This window comes from Psammomys obesus, unplaced genomic scaffold (assembly GCF_907164565.1).
Source record: "Psammomys obesus unplaced genomic scaffold, mPsaObe1.curated_primary_1811, whole genome shotgun sequence".
NCBI classification, from domain to species: domain Eukaryota; kingdom Metazoa; phylum Chordata; class Mammalia; order Rodentia; family Muridae; genus Psammomys; species Psammomys obesus.
This window is the reverse complement of record NW_026596079.1, coordinates 23,757,106-23,773,988: the sequence shown is the minus strand read 5'-3', so window position 1 is coordinate 23,773,988 and position 16,883 is coordinate 23,757,106. Positions and strand designations below refer to the sequence as shown.

The 16,883-nt window shown below is 39.4% G+C and overlaps 1 protein-coding gene and 1 pseudogene across 1 annotated transcript in view; one reads left to right on the top strand and one right to left on the bottom strand.

Annotated features, from left to right (window-relative positions):
* Ext1 (exostosin glycosyltransferase 1) overlaps positions 1–16,883 on the bottom strand; it is a 282,098-nt gene that overhangs the window by 20,858 nt on the left and 244,357 nt on the right. The window contains exons 4-6 of the mRNA XM_055626462.1: positions 15,402–15,521; positions 3,859–3,991; positions 1,460–1,578 (exon numbers count right to left, since the gene is read on the bottom strand). Coding sequence (XP_055482437.1) covers positions 1,460–1,578; positions 3,859–3,991; positions 15,402–15,521 — 372 coding nt within the window. The remainder of the gene's footprint in view (positions 1–1,459; positions 1,579–3,858; positions 3,992–15,401; positions 15,522–16,883) is intronic.
* Positions 13,364–13,664, top strand: LOC129690636 (60S ribosomal protein L36-like; annotated as a pseudogene).

Sequence of the window (16,883 nt, the reverse complement as noted above, 5' to 3'; positions counted from 1 at the left end):
AGCAAGCTGGAGTACTGGACTAGCTAAACACAGTGAGCAAATTCAGGGATTGAAGACTCTGCCTTAAGATATATGAAAGAGAACAACTGAGGCAGATACCAAATGTCATTCTTTGGCCTCTCTCTCTCTCTATATATATATATATGTGTGTGTGTGTGTATATATATACATACATACATACATACATGGACCCTTATATTCATGCAAATGTATGGACAAACACACACTTCTCTCTCTCTTTCTCTGTCTTTTTGTCTGTCTGTCTGTCTGTCTCTAGCTCGCTCTCTTCCTCACATACACACACACAAAAAGCTGTAACTTTAAGTTTTCCAGAACTTAATCAAGTGTTTTCTAACTTCTGATGTTCTGATGGTGATGAGTGCAATAGCAACTGTGATCAAGTTAAATAAAAATGTATACTAAACATCTGAACATCTGCTATGAACTTGCACTACACCAGGCAATGTGGGCGACATAAAAGAATTTGAGATAGAAGCACAACGAGTTCCTGCTTTGGATTTCCCTGAACAGTTGCTGATTTTATGTGACTTTATAATTTCCAATAAAGGCAGTGAGTTCAAAAATGAACACTTCACTATGATTTGATTCTTTTCTCATTTGTAAACCATCTTATCTGCACCAATCGCAAGTTAAAAAATTAAACAGTGTTAAGACTACGGGAAACTCTGTTACCAGATATCATCCTCTGTTGTTTCCTTGCTGCTGTGAAAGGAAAGCTGACACTTACCGACACTAACAAGCCTGTTTCTGTTATTGGAATAACTTGTGTTGTGTATCTTAACCAAGGCCCTTTTGGTACAACTTATTCACTTTGATGTTTATAAATAAAATAAGAGGCTAGGGAGGTGGCCCAGTCAGTAAATTGCTTGCTATGCCAGCATAAGGTCGATTTATCCCCAGCATCCATGTGAAAAGCAGGGTGTGACTCCAGTGCTGGCAGAATGGGGTAGCAGAGACAGACAGATCTGTGGAGCTCGCTGGCTAGGCAGCATAGCCTTACCAATGAACTCCTGGCTAGTGGGAGGCCCTGTTTCAAAAAACAGTAGGTAGTACCTAAGGAACAATATCCTAGGTTTACTTCTAGCCTAACCACACATGTGCACACACCAAATGTGTACCTGCACACACACAGTCCCCCATCAAACATGCATATGCTTACACACAGACACACACATACAAGAAGTAATGTGGTTTATACATTCTTTACAAAATTTGTTTGTGTGTAGGGGGTACACGTTATACCAAGGCAAAGGTCATTCTATACTCTGTTCTCGTGTCAGGTTTCACTTTTGAGAGTCTCCAAGTTGATGAAGAGAACCAAGGCCTGGCCAGTCTCTAAAGTGACTGTGTATACCGCTTCAAGGGTCCTGGAAAGCCAAGTGTGGGACAGGCATGAACCATGGCTCTCCGTCAAGCTACAGAGGGCAAGTGTGCTCACCTGTGCACAGTACTGGGATTTGGCTGCAGCCACGAGAAGCTTCAACACTGGCTGGGACTGAGAGACCAGCGGGGTTACGGCATGGATGACTGCTGTGAATTTGGAGGGGGGCTTCAAACCTGGAAGACAATGCAGAGAGCCTAATGCAGCACTGAAAAACAAGACTCAGGAAAAAGGCTCCATGCTGCAGTGATACACCCTGGAGCTGCTGTCCCCTCCAGCACATTCTTCCTTGGTTTCTTATGTACTGACAGAGTGAACCAAACTGAAAGTACTATATAACAACTAATCAGACCACAGACCTTTAGGAACTACTGCCCAGTGGCCATCTCTAGTTTCTTTGGACATTCTTCTTCTCCCTTGGTGATGCTCAACATCTTCCTTTTTTTTTTTAAGAGTACCCAATGTCTATCTGTCTATGCACCCTGCTCTGGTCACTTACCTGTTATTATGTATGTATGTATGTATGTATGTATGTATGTATGTATGTATGTATGTATGTATGTATTTTCTGCCCCCATGCATTTGCATGTATCTGAATCTTAACCAAAAGGTTTTGTGTAGTTAACAGCATTTCATATAATAATTAGTATGTAGGAAAGGTTCAAAGGACGGCACCTAGCATCCATTTATGCTTGACTCTCAGGTCTTCCATCTAGTCTCATTTAGAAACACTGCTTGGCCCTCTGGGTTTCCTCAGCTATGAAATGTGGTTGCTGCAAGAGCTGAGCACACTGATACACAGTGAACACTGAGAATAGGTGTTAGCGAGCAGTAAGTGCTTCGGGTTGGCTGTTATCACCACCAGCATCCACAGAATCATACCGAGGGAACTTCCATATTCCAAGCCTCCATATTTCAATGGCTGTAACACCACTGAGAAAAAAAGTATGTGAGGCTGACTTCTGACCAATGGGAGCTCTGCATAGGAAAGGGCAATGAATATGCAAATCAACCATTACCACCAAAGAGAAGCAAGACAGCATCCCTCCAGGAGCCGTTCCACAAGAACCCAGAAATTACAAACAGGTTAAGAGCCTTTCAGAACTTCATTAGTTTAGACCCACTAATTTGGTATATCAGTAGCTTAGGTACAAAGTAGGCATCGTGGGAACATCCCAGTTTGTCATAGTTGGGGTTGTAAGTTTGAATCAGAATGTACATGTGAAATGATTATGCAAATGTTTCACACGGAAAAGTATGCCACCATCTTAGCATTTTGATTGAACTTTTTTTTCTGAATGAGAGAGTGAGTTTCTCATTTTCTTGATGAACACCTACGTAAGAACAATACACCCTACTGAGGAAGCCCTTTTTAACAGTGGAAATCGGTCATTGCTTTCAGTTTTCTCAGTAATGGTTTAAGAAACATTGTATACAGATTACTAAGGGGCTAACTCCAGGTGAAGATCACAGAACTCTACAAGGAAATGGAAGGAGTCTTTAACTACTGCCTTTGCCTGTCAGCGAATTCTCACTGGCCCACTGTGTACCACTCAGGGAATTCCAAGTGGTCCTCCCAACATGTCTGGCTTACACTAAAGGGTTATTCATTCTCGATGATGGATCCTGAACTTCCATTTCACCTGATAGGTTTCAAGCTAAATACGTACAATTTAAAAAGGGTACAGTTGCTTTGGAGAACATTCATATGGAGTGGACAATCTTGAATCTTTGTTATATCAGTTTGAAAGATGTCCCAGGTTTTCTAAATGCTGCAATTCTGAGCTAATGTGTCCATGATGGCACTAACACAAGGGTGACTATGACTCCGTTAGGGGCATGCCCGTGGAGGGAACATCAACTCTATGGAGGTGTGGCCCTGTGCTCGCATCTGTCACCCCACTGAGATCCAACTCTAAGCTGCTTGACAGCACAGGCTTCACCTAACTTGACACTGATTTCAAACATCTAGCCGGTATTAGCTCAGGGTATGAAAGGACCACAATAAAAACCAAACAAATGAATAAATTTGCCCCTTCACATATTCTTAGTTATTTCTTCTTTCTCCTTTTTAATTCAGGTTTTTCTAAACATATAGTAAGAGAAGTGATACTGTAAAAAAGAAAATCAAGAAGATATATATATATATATATACACATGTATACCTGTGTACAGATATAGAGACATACACATTAAGTTTATATCTAATCATGTTCAAAATGATATATGACTTAAGAACATCTTTCAATGAAAGTAAGTCTACAAAATGCACAGGACAGCTGCTCAGATTAGAAAGAATGTTCCTGTTTCATGTTCCAATACTCCGTTTTATTTATAACTCTTCACTGTGAGCCACTGCTTCAAAAGGGCTCAGACAACCATTTCCAACTAAGGCTGCTGGGAAGACTGACCCCACCGGGTAATCAAAGGCGGCTGCCTCAAAAGGATTTACTTACCTAAATTAGCATAGTAGTAAGGAAAATCTCCCAGGTAAGATGAATACTGTGGTAGGACGAACAATCCTCCAGGATGTTTGTTCCATATTAAACTGTTACGTGATATGTGCTTGAATATTCTGTCCTGAATAATCTAGAAAGCAGAACAGCATGTGGTGAGGTTGAGTCTCGGAGGATATTTAGAAAGGGTCTTGCTCAATCCAAGTTTGGGGACGATAATGTTAAAAAGACAGAACACATTCTACCTGTTTCTCCTCCAATTCGCTATGGGATAAAAATATGTACAAGATGAAGCAGAGATGCGCTCCGGAGGACAGTAAAAGAAAGAAATGAACTATGGCTGACAACGTTTCTCAAGCTCCATTTTAATCATAAATTCTGTTATTTTATTATTTTATAATAATGGTCCTTTGCTAGTTTCAAAGAACAGTGTATAGATGAGTTCACCGGTCCTTGGTGGCATGGCATCTATATATAGATCCAGATGTTACCAACAAGCTATCTTCTAGGTGCACAGAAATGTCAGTGTGGACCATGTGCAGGTGGACGCAAAGACAAGAGAAGGCAGGCACATTCTTCAAGTAGCTTTATTCCTTTAATTCAGGAGGGAGTTTTAAATTGCCTGTTCGTTCCCTTTTTCAGGCAGCTGCAGGACTTTGAATACCAGCCAGCTCAAGTGTTTCTATATTTTGACTTCAGAAGTAGTGAGTTAACAATTGCTCAAAACATCCTAGCGAATGGGACGAGAACCATGGCATGTGAAGACTAATAACTGTCAAGTGGTTCATTAGTCTTCTTGGACTTTGGGACCTTGCAGATCATTAAATTCTACATTTAGAGACAAACCTTCTCCCAACCTGAATCATGTGTCAGTTGAATGTGATTAGTCTACATTAGGGTTTTCTCTCTGACTTTCAGGCTCTTGTGATAAAACCATCCACTATATGAAGATATGATGTGGCAAATTATTAATTTGATACAGAATATCATATTTCCAACAAAAAAAGTTTTAAACTTAAAAAAAAAAATTCCAGGAGCTTATTTGGGGGATATGTGTTAACATGTATAAGGCCCTGAATTTGACTCTCAATTACCAACCAACCAACCAAGCAACCAACCAACCAAACATTATATAACTTAGGAATCTAAGTCACCACTTTGCAGGTCTCCATTTAAGGAAGTGTGAATTTAGGTATGGAATTCTAAGATTTCCTAGGTTATTAATAACTTCATCCATCTGATCCCATAGAGTGATTGCCAGAGTAATCAAATGAACTCGATCTATCTTTTAAACCATGTCACTGGTATTTTCCTATTAAAAGGAAGTAGGGAAAAAACTGAGGAGAACATATAATCTCTACTCACTAATATCTGCACTTTATCTTTCACTCATATCAAAATGGATAATTTCATATGGTTAGGTAACTTACTGAGTTGATAAAGATTTTAGGAATCGAGCTATAATGCTGGTATTTATTGCCTATGATATAAAAGCATGGCTTACACTGCCATCATCTAGACAGCTATTGTGAACAAAGCATCATAGCTGGAAAGAGTTTTATGTGGCAAGCAATTCTTTGCATAATATTTATTCCATTTTTTTTCATTTCTTATACTTTCCAAATCCAGGCTATTATTTCCTTTTATAGTGTTCCATTTAGCTCTTCTTTTGTTTTCTTTCTAAATTTATGTGTCTTTCAGCATGTGGTCATATAAATGATCTTGGCTATAAAGACAGAATAAATTGGCAATAGACAACATGAGAAATTGAAGCTACAAACAAATGACACCAAACTCAAAGGTGTTACAAGTAGATCGTCATTTGCTTGGGTCTTGGACAGGCATGCTTCACAGTCATGGGCTCCTTTTGCTGTAAAGTCACAGCACTGTTTTCTTTCAAAATTTCCAAATATGACTGTCAGTTACGGAACACTCTTGAAATACTAATAAGATACGAATGTGACTGCACACCATGGAACTTCACTTTTGCCAAGTGAGGTGTTGCCTCCATGACTCATCCTCTCACTGGTGATAAGATGAAGCTTAGGACAACCACTCAGAATGAAAGATAATCTGACTAAATTCTTGTATCTAAGATTTGATGTCTGCCTTTAAAAAGAAAAAAAAAAAATCAGCCCATTATTCTGAGGCACTGTTGGAAATTAAAAAGCTGGGCCCAGGGGGGACGGCAGAGACTGATGAATCAACCAAAGATCATTCATAGAGAGGACTTAGAGCCCCGGCTCGGATGTAGCCTATAGACAGCTCAGTGTCCATGTCAGTTCCCTAGTAGGAAAAGAGACAGTCTCTAACTTGACTTGCTCTTTGATCACTTCTCTCTGGTGGGGAGACCTAGCCAGTGCACAGAGGAAGAGGATCCAGGCAGTCCTGATGGGATTTGATAGGCTAGGATCAGACAATAGGAAAAGAGGACTTCTCCTATCAGTGGACTAGGAAAGAAGGACAGAAGAGGAAGAGGGAAGGGGGTGGAACAGGTAGGAGATGAGGGAGGGGGCTAAAACCAGGATACAAAGTGAATAAATTGTAAAATAATAATACAAAGTAAAAAATTATAATAAATAAAAAATAAAAAGCACATTTCAATTAAAATGAAGTATTAAAATAAGAAAACAAAAAATAATAATGGAAAAGGAAATTTTCATATTTATGCTTTATTTTCTAGATATAGCCAATATAGGTCTTTTTACACATTTCCCCACAATATTCATGGCTTATTTCTCTGAACTGACCAAAATAGAGAAAATTTTCTATGCAAAAAGACAAAAATACTTCTGAATAAAAAGCTTCCACTTTCAGTAAAGATTCTTTGGGACTTTGATTTGGGGTATGAAAACTATTGAACCTGTTTAAATGAGTTGCCAATATCTTTATTTTTCTTTATCCCCATCACTCCCACAGGGTTTCTCTGTCCTGGAACTTCCTCTGTAGACCAGGCAGATCTCGAACTCAAAGATTACCCTGCCTCTGCCTCCCAAGTGCTGGGATTAAAGGTGTGCACCACCACCACCAGGCTGGCAAACATATTTCTAAAAAGCTTATATATCAACCTGCATTGTTGAAAGTTATAGAGTTTTGATCTCATGCCACCAAATAGAAATGTTCATTTTCAATCTCCTAATGTCTAGTTCTTTCTGTCACTTCACTGGACAGCTCTCAGGATTCTTGCATGGCTTTCAATGTTTACACTTTATTGCTGTGGAAGAACATTTGGAGGCTGGACACTTCCTTGGCTATTTGTCAGCACACACACTCGCTCACTCGCTCGCTCACTCACTCACTCACAAAGATTTTTGGTTAAGGCCCTCAATAAACATAATATTTGTTGAGTGAGTTTAAAGGGTAGAATGACAGGCTGTTTGTTGTTTTACTCCATTTTCTTTTTCAAAATAATGGGTAGTGGGTTGTAGGCTGCAGTTTATTCTATGTGGTCTTCACTTGTTTTTTGGTCAGATGACGCTGCCTAACACACAAAGTGCCATCATATGACAAAGCAATCTTTTATTTATACGACTTCACGGTAAAATTATTAGCATAATGGTGCTGTAGTGTAAATGTGCTTACTCAGATAACTGCGAGACAAGTAAGGAAAACTTCACAAGACCTCCTAGAAAAAGTGTTTTATAAGTTAGCATAGGCTGTTATGTCAGATATCATTATAATCTGGTGCATGCTTTTTTTTTTTTCTTTCTTTTTTTTTTTTTTTGCTTGTCTAGATTTTGAGTTACTATGGTCTGATCCATGAAGGAACACTATCTTTGCAGTAGCTTGTCACTTACCTCGTTGTCATTTTTCAACTTGCATGCAAGTATAAAAAGGAAATACCCAGCTCCAAAGACTTTAATTACAAAATGCAGCACTCAAGCTTGGGAGCTAACAGAATCCCAAGTATGGAAAAATGGACATGTGAAACATACTACTCCTTCCACCCTGGCTTTGGGGAGGAGGATGAGGGACCCCATCTTCAATTGTGTCCAAGTACTACTTTCAACTCTACAGCTGGCGTTGTGGTTTGAATGTCAAATGTCCACCACAGGCTTCTGTGTTTGAATACTTGGACCTACTAGGAGATGTTTCTGAAGGTTGTAGAACCTTTAAGAAGTAAAGTATTGCTAGAAGAAGGAAGTTGGGGTAGGCCGTGAGATTTGATAACTAGGTCCTACTTTCCACTTTCTGTTTTCTAACTACAGACACAAAACATGACTAGTTTTCTCATACTCCTGCCCCCAAGTTGTCCCTGCCATAATAAGCTAGCCCCCCTTAAACTGTGAGCTCAAATAAGCCTAGCCTCCCTTAAGCTGCTCTTGTCAGGTGCTTGTCCACAGTAATGAGAGAAGTTACTGATGGAAAGTCTCCAAAGACTTGTCTCATTCTCATGGCTTAAACAATGATCACCAGGGAAGAAGCTCCACAGACCTACAGTCTAAGTGTAGATAAATTAAGCCTCAAGGCTGTTCTCATCCTTAGCAGGGCCATAACCAATCAAATGACTTATGTGTCTAAGTGCTAGGCCACCTTTGACATATGATCCTCCGGTTCACTTCATGAACATGTATGCTTTGTTGCTTTGTGTATAGGGACGGCATTTCCTTTACCTCCCCTGATTTTCTGTTTTTGTTGAATTCTAGGGTAATGCAAGTTCTGAATTAAGATGGGGAAAGTCAGTGTTATCTCTCTTGCAATTTGACTAAGAGGTCAGATTGTTACAAGCCAATCTTGGGATGGCAGAGAGAGATTTGGCACTGCTATAAATTTGAATGAAGTATATGGCTTTAGTGTTAAAAAACAACAACAACAACAACAAAAACCATGTTTCTAAAGAATTATGTGGCTTAGATCCAAGGGGAAGAAAGCCTTTCAGGGCTCAAGGATGAAAACAGCTCAATGTAAAATTCTATTGTGATGAATGTAACACATCCAGCTGTTATTGCAGGAGAATGGAGCTCTGTTAGCAGACAAGAAACTGGATCTACACAATAACCCGCCGCAAAAGAAATATAATTAATGAGATAGGATCTTTTGCCTGGCAAATTAGCAATGTTATGTGTGTGTGTTATGTTTTAATTACAATCCTGCAGGCTCACAAGAATGCAGCGAAGGAGAGTCTCTCTGAGACAGTCTGTGAGAGTCTAGGTGGACGCAAGCACTTAATACACTGGTCCTCCTGTTGCAGGCAATGAGATATGTCATTTGATACAGACTTCTTCTTTACACGGACTACTTTATTTTTGAAATATCAAGAGAGGGTTATTAATCACTCAAGATAGGTTCTTTGGAGCAAATTAAAGAAAACAAAAGACAAAAAAAAATCAATTTCAAATAATCCCTGCTTAGAAAGGGTTCAGCTAGGGGACGAAAAGCTGACTCAGTAGTTAAGAGAGCTTACAGAGGACCCAGGTTTAGTTCGCTGAACCCACACAATAGCTCACAAGCATCGGAACTCCAGTTCCAGGTGGATCCGGCACCCTTTACTGGCCTCTGATGGCACTGTGTGCATGCAGTCCACATATATGTACATAGGTAAAACATTCATACACACAGAAGGTAAAATACATAAATCTTTAAAGGAGGACACAGCTAGTATTTTATATTGTCTGTTAAGAACATTTTTCCTTAGCTTCTTTAAGTGTACATATTTTAGTATGTTTATCCTATCTTACATGCCTAATATCTACTTATAAGTCAGTATAATACCATATGTCTCTCTCTGCTTCTGGGATACCTCACTCAGGATAATCTTTACTAGTTCTTACCATTTGCCTGCAAATTTCCTGATTTCCTTGTTTTTAATTCCTTGTATTCCACTGTGTAAATGTACCACAATTTCTGTACCCATTCCTCAATTGAGGGACATTTGGTTATTTCCAGATTCTGACTATTATGACCCTGGGTAAGGTGCTCAATCTTCATTCAGAAAGGCAAACGGGATAGACATTGGAAGAAGGTGAAAATAAGGAAAAAGATAGGAGCCTACCACAGAGGGCCTCTGAAAGACTCTTATCCACCAGGGTATTAAAGCAGATACTGAGACTCATAGCCAAACTTTGGGCAGAGTGCAGGGAATCTTAGGAAAGAAGGGGGAGGCAGAAAGACCTGGAAGGGTCTGGAGCTCTACAAGGAGAACAACAGAACCAAAATATCTGGGTGTAGAGGTCTTTTCTGAGACTGATACTCCAACCAAGGACCATGCATGGGGATAACCTAGAACCCCTGCACATAGGTAGCCTGTGTCAGCTTGGTCTCCAAAAGGGATCCCTAGTAAGGGGGACAGGAGTTGTCTCTGACATAAATTCAGTGGCTGGCTCTTTGATCACCTGGTAAGGAGCAGCCTTATCAGGCCACAGAAGAAGACTATGAAAGACAGTCCTGATGAGATCTGATAGGCTAGGATCAGATGGAAGGGGAAGAGGTCCTTCCCTATCAGTGGACTGGGGAAGGCGCATGGGAGGAGATGAGGGAGGGAGAAGATGAGGGAGAGAGGTAGGGCAGGATTGGGAGGGGATAAGGGTGAGGCTACAGCTGATATACAAAATGAATAAATTGTAATATATAAAAAATTATATTAAACAAAGTTAAAAAGAATGTTTTCCCCAGCAGTGTGCGGTGGTACATGCCTGTAATCCCAGCACTCAGGGAGGCAGAGGAACGCAGATCTCTATGAATTACAGGCCAGCTTAGTCTACAAAGTGAGTCCAAGACAGCCAGGGTACAGAGAAACCCTGTTCCAAAACAAAAACAAAAACAAACAAACAAACAAACAAACAAAAAACCCTTAAAACAAAACAAAACAAACAAAAAATGTTTTTTTTTCCCCTATATGTATCTAAGTCTGTAGTATTTTAACCAAAATTGAAGACTGGTTCATACTGTCTGAATATTTCCCAACCTTTAAAAAGAACAGTATGAATACTGTCTTTCAACAGTAAACGCATGTCCTCACTACATTCAGTGTCTATATAATATTTCCCAAGGTAGAGCCATCACAACTGGCCAATCTGTTTCTAACTACCTGACTGAGGATGTTATAGCTAAAATAAACACTGTAGTCTATGATTTATGCAACTTTGTTCATTTGATCATTACCCTTTTAAGAAGTGCATGTAAATTTTTTTTAAAAAGATTTTGGCCTCTTGTTTTAAGGCCGCTCTAGCAGGGTAGCCATCCTACACTGTAATCTGAGAGTCTCTCTTCTACACCCACGGTGAGGATTCCCTCTGACATCTCTTGACATCATAGGTGGAAAGGGATATTTCGTTTTCATTGTAACTTCCTTGAGTAAGGACAAACATCTCTTTCATAGCAACTGATGCATATATGACTCAACTGTATGCTCTTGGGAACAACTACATTTAAATTTAACTAGCAATTAAGTCACTCTACACTTCAGTTTTACACGTCTTCTCTTCATTACATACATCTGTACAATACCACAAAGGATTCTATACAAATTCCTTAGATTATGACGGTGTTACATCTTGATAAACTCATCATAGACTGAAAATAAAATAAACTGAAAATGTATTTACTATGCCTGATTCATCCAGCACAGTAACTTAGCAACACAGTACACACACAGTATGAGTGTGGCTGACCGGAGATAGGGCTCATAGCCACTGCCCAGTTTCACAACACAATATTATATCACACATAGTAATAGCCTGGGAAACGCTACGAAAATACATACTCAAAATATGGATTTACTGAATGCATGTTATTTTTGGATCATCAATAATGTAAAAAAAAAAAGCTCATTAAGTCAAACTACTGTATGTGGAGATTATCTATACACATCTGCCGCACACACACAAACACGTATAATTTATGTATACACATGTTGCTGAAAAATCAGAAGGTTTTCCTTTTAAAAACACTGAAAACATTTCATTTCGTACTCTATTTCATAATGTCTGTAAAAGGATGTACTTCATCTAGTTTTGGGAAAAGATGTACCTCAACCATTCCAATCTGAAAATACAAGAATTTTTGTTTGTTTTTGGCAAGGTCTCACCGTATTTCAGGCTAGTTGGGAACTTGAGTATTTTCCTAATCTACTTGTCAGAGTTTAAATGCCAAAAGGATTAACTTTTTCTTAGTCTCACTTTAACTGTGAACCCTTGCCCTTGGTTTTGCATTTTCTTTATGGTGTGTCTCCTCCTACACAGAAGTTTTAATGATTTTTATAGTCTCACTTCATAGTGTTTTATGCCTGAGATCATGCTCAGAACAGCTTCTTTAACTTAAAACCATGAAGCTATACTCAACTCTATCATATTATGTCAGTTTTATTATCTTCGTTCTTTGTGTACCTGTGTGAGTGAGGAGCTCACCAGTGTGGAGGCAGGAGGTCGACAGAACAGGGCATCTTCATAAAGGAACTATCCATCTTAACTTTTGAGACAAGAGTCTTGCACTGAACTTGGAGCTTGAAGTTTTGACTAGACTGGCTGGCCATCAAGCCCCTGGGATCTGCCTGACACTGCCCCCACCAGAATGGAGCTCACAGGCCCACATTACCACAAGGGACATTTACATGGACACTGAGAGTCCAATCAAGACTCATGCTTGTGCGGCCAAGAGTTTTATACTACAGACCCTATTATGTTAACAAATGTAACTTATTCAGGATCAGATAAAATAACTCATACCTTCTCTCACTTGAGAACTTGGATCAAAGCTATATTAATTATGATAGCTTTATAATGTTTGCTAATTAAACTATGGAAATAAATGATCTTTACTGCTTTTCAACTATCCTAGGTTATGTTAAGGCAGTTATTCTTCAAACTAAAGCTCTGAGTAATTTTTGTCATCTTTTTTTTTAAGACTTTGATGTCTAGATCGAGGAAAATTTCTTTCTTGACAGTAGATTCCCCCATATATTCAAGTTTTGTCTCATGTCCTTCAATTTCATGTGTCATTTTCATCAAATAAAATAAAACAATATTTTTTTTAAGTTTAAAATTCAGTAATTTAGCAAAATACATTATGACTTTAGTAATGCCTGGACTCTGGTTCAGTTATCTCACTTCACGGATACAACGGTAAAAGAGTCAGCAGAGACAGAAGGCCAAAACGTAAGCAGAACACTGAGGCACTGCGTACATTCCCAGCCATCTATGTGGATAGCAGTAATTACAGACAGTGTTCACAGTGACCTCAACAGATGGGTGGATAAGCAGAGGCTTACCACTGGACAGTATTAGGGTGAAGACAAATTAAAACATGGTCTGGGTATATAGGCAGGATAGGATAAAAAGGCTTAGGATACATCCAAAGATGCAGCACGTAGCACAGAACACTAGTGAAAGAGTAACTAAAGCATGGGAAAACCAGAAAACAGCTCATAAGAAGGAAACAAAAATGAGAAAAGGGCTTCCTTCTTAATACAGATCATGATTAAAAGCAAACTGACTAAACAGTTTGATGTAAAAATAAATAAATAACAATAACCATGATCCTGTCGTGGACGCATCGGAGAGCAGCAGCCATGGCACTGTGCTACCCCGTGGCTATCTGCCTCAACAAGAGCCACAAGGTGAGGAAGAACGCCAGCAAGCCAAAGCACAGCGGCACTGCGGGCACCTCACCAAGCACACAGGTTCATCCAAGACAGATGATGTGTGGCTTTGATCCTACGAGCGGTGAGCCACAGAGCTGCTCAAGGCGTCCAAGGACAAGCAAGTGCTCAAGTTCATCAAGGGGGTGGGCACACACATCCACACCAGAGGAAGTGGGAAGAGCTGAGCAAAATGCTGGCAGCCACAAGGAAGGCTGAGGTCAAGGACTGATGCCCCCTCCCCCACAAAGTGTTTGTGCCACACACATAAAAAAGAAAAAAAAAACATGAATATGCTAAAAATGTGTGTGTGTGTGTGTGTGTGTGTGTAGATACATTATAAATTATGAGGCAAAGAACTGTAAGTGCAGCCAGCAGAGAAGTCAAGGACACTGATACTGGTATAATACAAACAAAATAGAACGAACAACATGATGAGATAACAGGAAACATTTAGGACAAAAGACAAAGGGCTCATATTTTAAATATTATAAACTTCTAACATATAGAAGTATCAACAATATTGTGGTGATTTCTTTCCTTTATCTGTGGGCTTTCTGAGCAAGAAACAGATGGAAGCCAGTTAGTTTTGCTAACATTCTAAGAAGTAAGAGGCTAGGAAATGATCTATTATTTTTAAAGAAAATAACCTCCCATCTGACCAAAAAAAAAAAAAAAAAAAAAGCAAAACAGAATTTAAAGTAATCAAAACAGGCCTTCTGTTTAACTAGCTTCAGGATGTACACCAGGCATGTGCATGGGAAAATCCTGGTGACAGGCTGCCTAAGGCTGAGACCTGGAGCTCAGGGTAGGCAGGTGTGGAACAATTCCCACTGTGCTTTGGCCAGCACTGATTCTGGCCCTCACCACAGCAAGAACATTATCATGTGGACAGAATCAGGGACTTCAGTTTCCACAGCAGTACTTGGTGTTTTGTGTTTAATCAAGATTATATTTGCCTTCAGAGTGATCATTAACTTTCAAAGGAAATATTCCCCATGTGTATAGTAAATTGCACCGCCCCATTCTGCAAGTACCTGGGATACCTCAGGAGATAGTGTGATCACTTCCCTTCCCACAGGCTTGGAACTCAGGAGTGTGCAGTTTTCTCTGTCCTTTCTTAGCTCTTCTCACTGCTCTGTGAAGCCTTAGGCCATTACTAGATGCTCTGCTTCCTGTGGTTTTAACCATTTTTATGATTTTCTATTTTTTCCCTTGCCTTAAACAAGACAATTTAAGGGAATGAGACTATAGCTCAGTGGCAGGGTGCTTTCTCAACACAAACAAGGCTCTTGGTCCAATTCCTAACAACACACACACACACACACACACACATATACACAGGTATGCACTCACACTCAGAATAAAGCAACTTGAAGATATATATTCACTCTCCTGCCTGAGTTTCTATTTATAAAGATTAGCACTTTCTACACCAGCTGAATACAATGGTGACGATAGTTTTCTTACCATAACCTTAGAACATGGGATGCTGGCTGGTTAGGTTGAATGTGTCTTTAAAATCAATTTTGCTTTCTCTTAAAGTGACATGTACTATGGTGGCCACTAAACTGTTCATATTTTCAGAACGGTAGAGCATATTTCCTTTACTTGGTCATTATCTTTTTTTTCTAAACACACTCCAGAAATACGTTTTCAAAGGATGCCACTGAGTTTGAGTGACAGGAAGATTGTCATTACTCATATATCTCTGAAATTATGTCAGACAAAGCCAATCTCTTTGTCCAGAGCATAACTTCTCTCCATGTCACTTCTGCTTTGAGAATGTCAGGAATGAGGGAATTTGCTTGGGAATAGTAAAACAGATGTGAGGTGGGGGACAGTCACTAACAAGTTCAAGGACAGAAAAGTTAATTGTTCTATTTGACCAACTGCATAACCCAGTACCAAAAAGAAGGTTGAGATAAAAAGAAGTATTATTTAACATGAGCCAAATGGTATTACTTACCTCTAGTGTAGTTAATACAATCTTCTCAACTGAAGAAAAATAAGCCTCCCACAAGAACTGTGTCTGCTGTCTAAGTGCTAGGATTTTATCCTGATGAATAGACCTGATTGTAGAAGGAATCTGTAACATAAAGGGAACACTTAATAATTAAAACTGTGAAATAGATATGCTCGGTCAAAACAACCCAGTAGGCTATACTTTTATTCTTCACAGCATTAATTTTCTAAAACAAACAAACAAACAAACAAACAAACAAAAACAGGCCTATTAAAAATCACCAACCGAACTGAAGAGATGGCTCAGCTGTTAAAGGCTAGGCTCATCACCAAAATCACCAACCACTGGGTAAAAATGTCCCCAAGAAATGTCAGGACAAACAGCAGGTTTAGGGAAAATAGCCTCAGTGGCACTGAAATGGATAAACGCTATGTACTGGTTTAGCTCAGTTCTAAGATTCCATAGCAGCAGGTCAGTGGCACAGGGTACTCCTACAAGCTCTGCCTCCTCCTCCTCAAGTCCAAGAAATCTTTGACAGTAACATGAACAGTCAGCTTCTTCCAAGAAGTAGCTATAGGCCTTAGGGAAAGTTAAACAAGCAAACAAACTTTTCTAAGAAGTGTCACCCCACAAACCATGAAGTATCTATAAATGTGTATATTTAAAGACTGGTTGTAAGCCTCTGCACTCAACCCAGACAGATTTAGCCATGCCCCCCCCCCCCCACATATCCTTCCTCTAGCTTCCCAGGAATCTTTTGTACAAGCCCTCCACTTGGTTAAGTCCTTACCCTAATCTCACAGGATCTCCAAAACATTGTGTGTGTTTCATCATAGGCTGTTTTATACCAAAGTTAGATAATTTTGAAAGAAGGTCTTTCTTCACGTTAACATTGCTATATATTTTGTAACTAAGAGGGTAGACTATATGCTAGCTACTTAAGAAATAAGAGCCCGGGCTGGAGAGGTGGCTCAGAAGTCTGCTCTTCCAGAGGTCCTGAGTTCAATTTCCAGTAACCACATGGTGGTTCACAACCATCTCTAATGAGATCTGGTGTCCTCTTCTGGCATGCAGGTGTACATGCAGACTGTATATGTATACATAATAAATAAATAAATCTTAAAAAAGAAAAGAAAAGAAAGAAATAAGAGCCTAACTGAACAAGGCCACCTGCAGCTATCATCAGGATATTGCTATTTTTAATAGCCACATGGTGTGATAGTTTGATAAAGGTGTTAAAGCATCAATGTAAGATTCTGGTATTACTATTTACTAGCTATGCTTCCTTAGATGAGTTAGTTGCTTTCTCCAGTTACTGATTTATAACATGATATGTTAGGATTATGTAAGTGACTGGTACAATGTCTACAATATAGAAACCCTAACTGTGATGGCTAATTACTACTTATTAGCATTGTTGACACAGTGAGATGATATTCAAGCTGGACCAATTGATTCTATGCAAAGCTGGGCCAGTTGTTTACT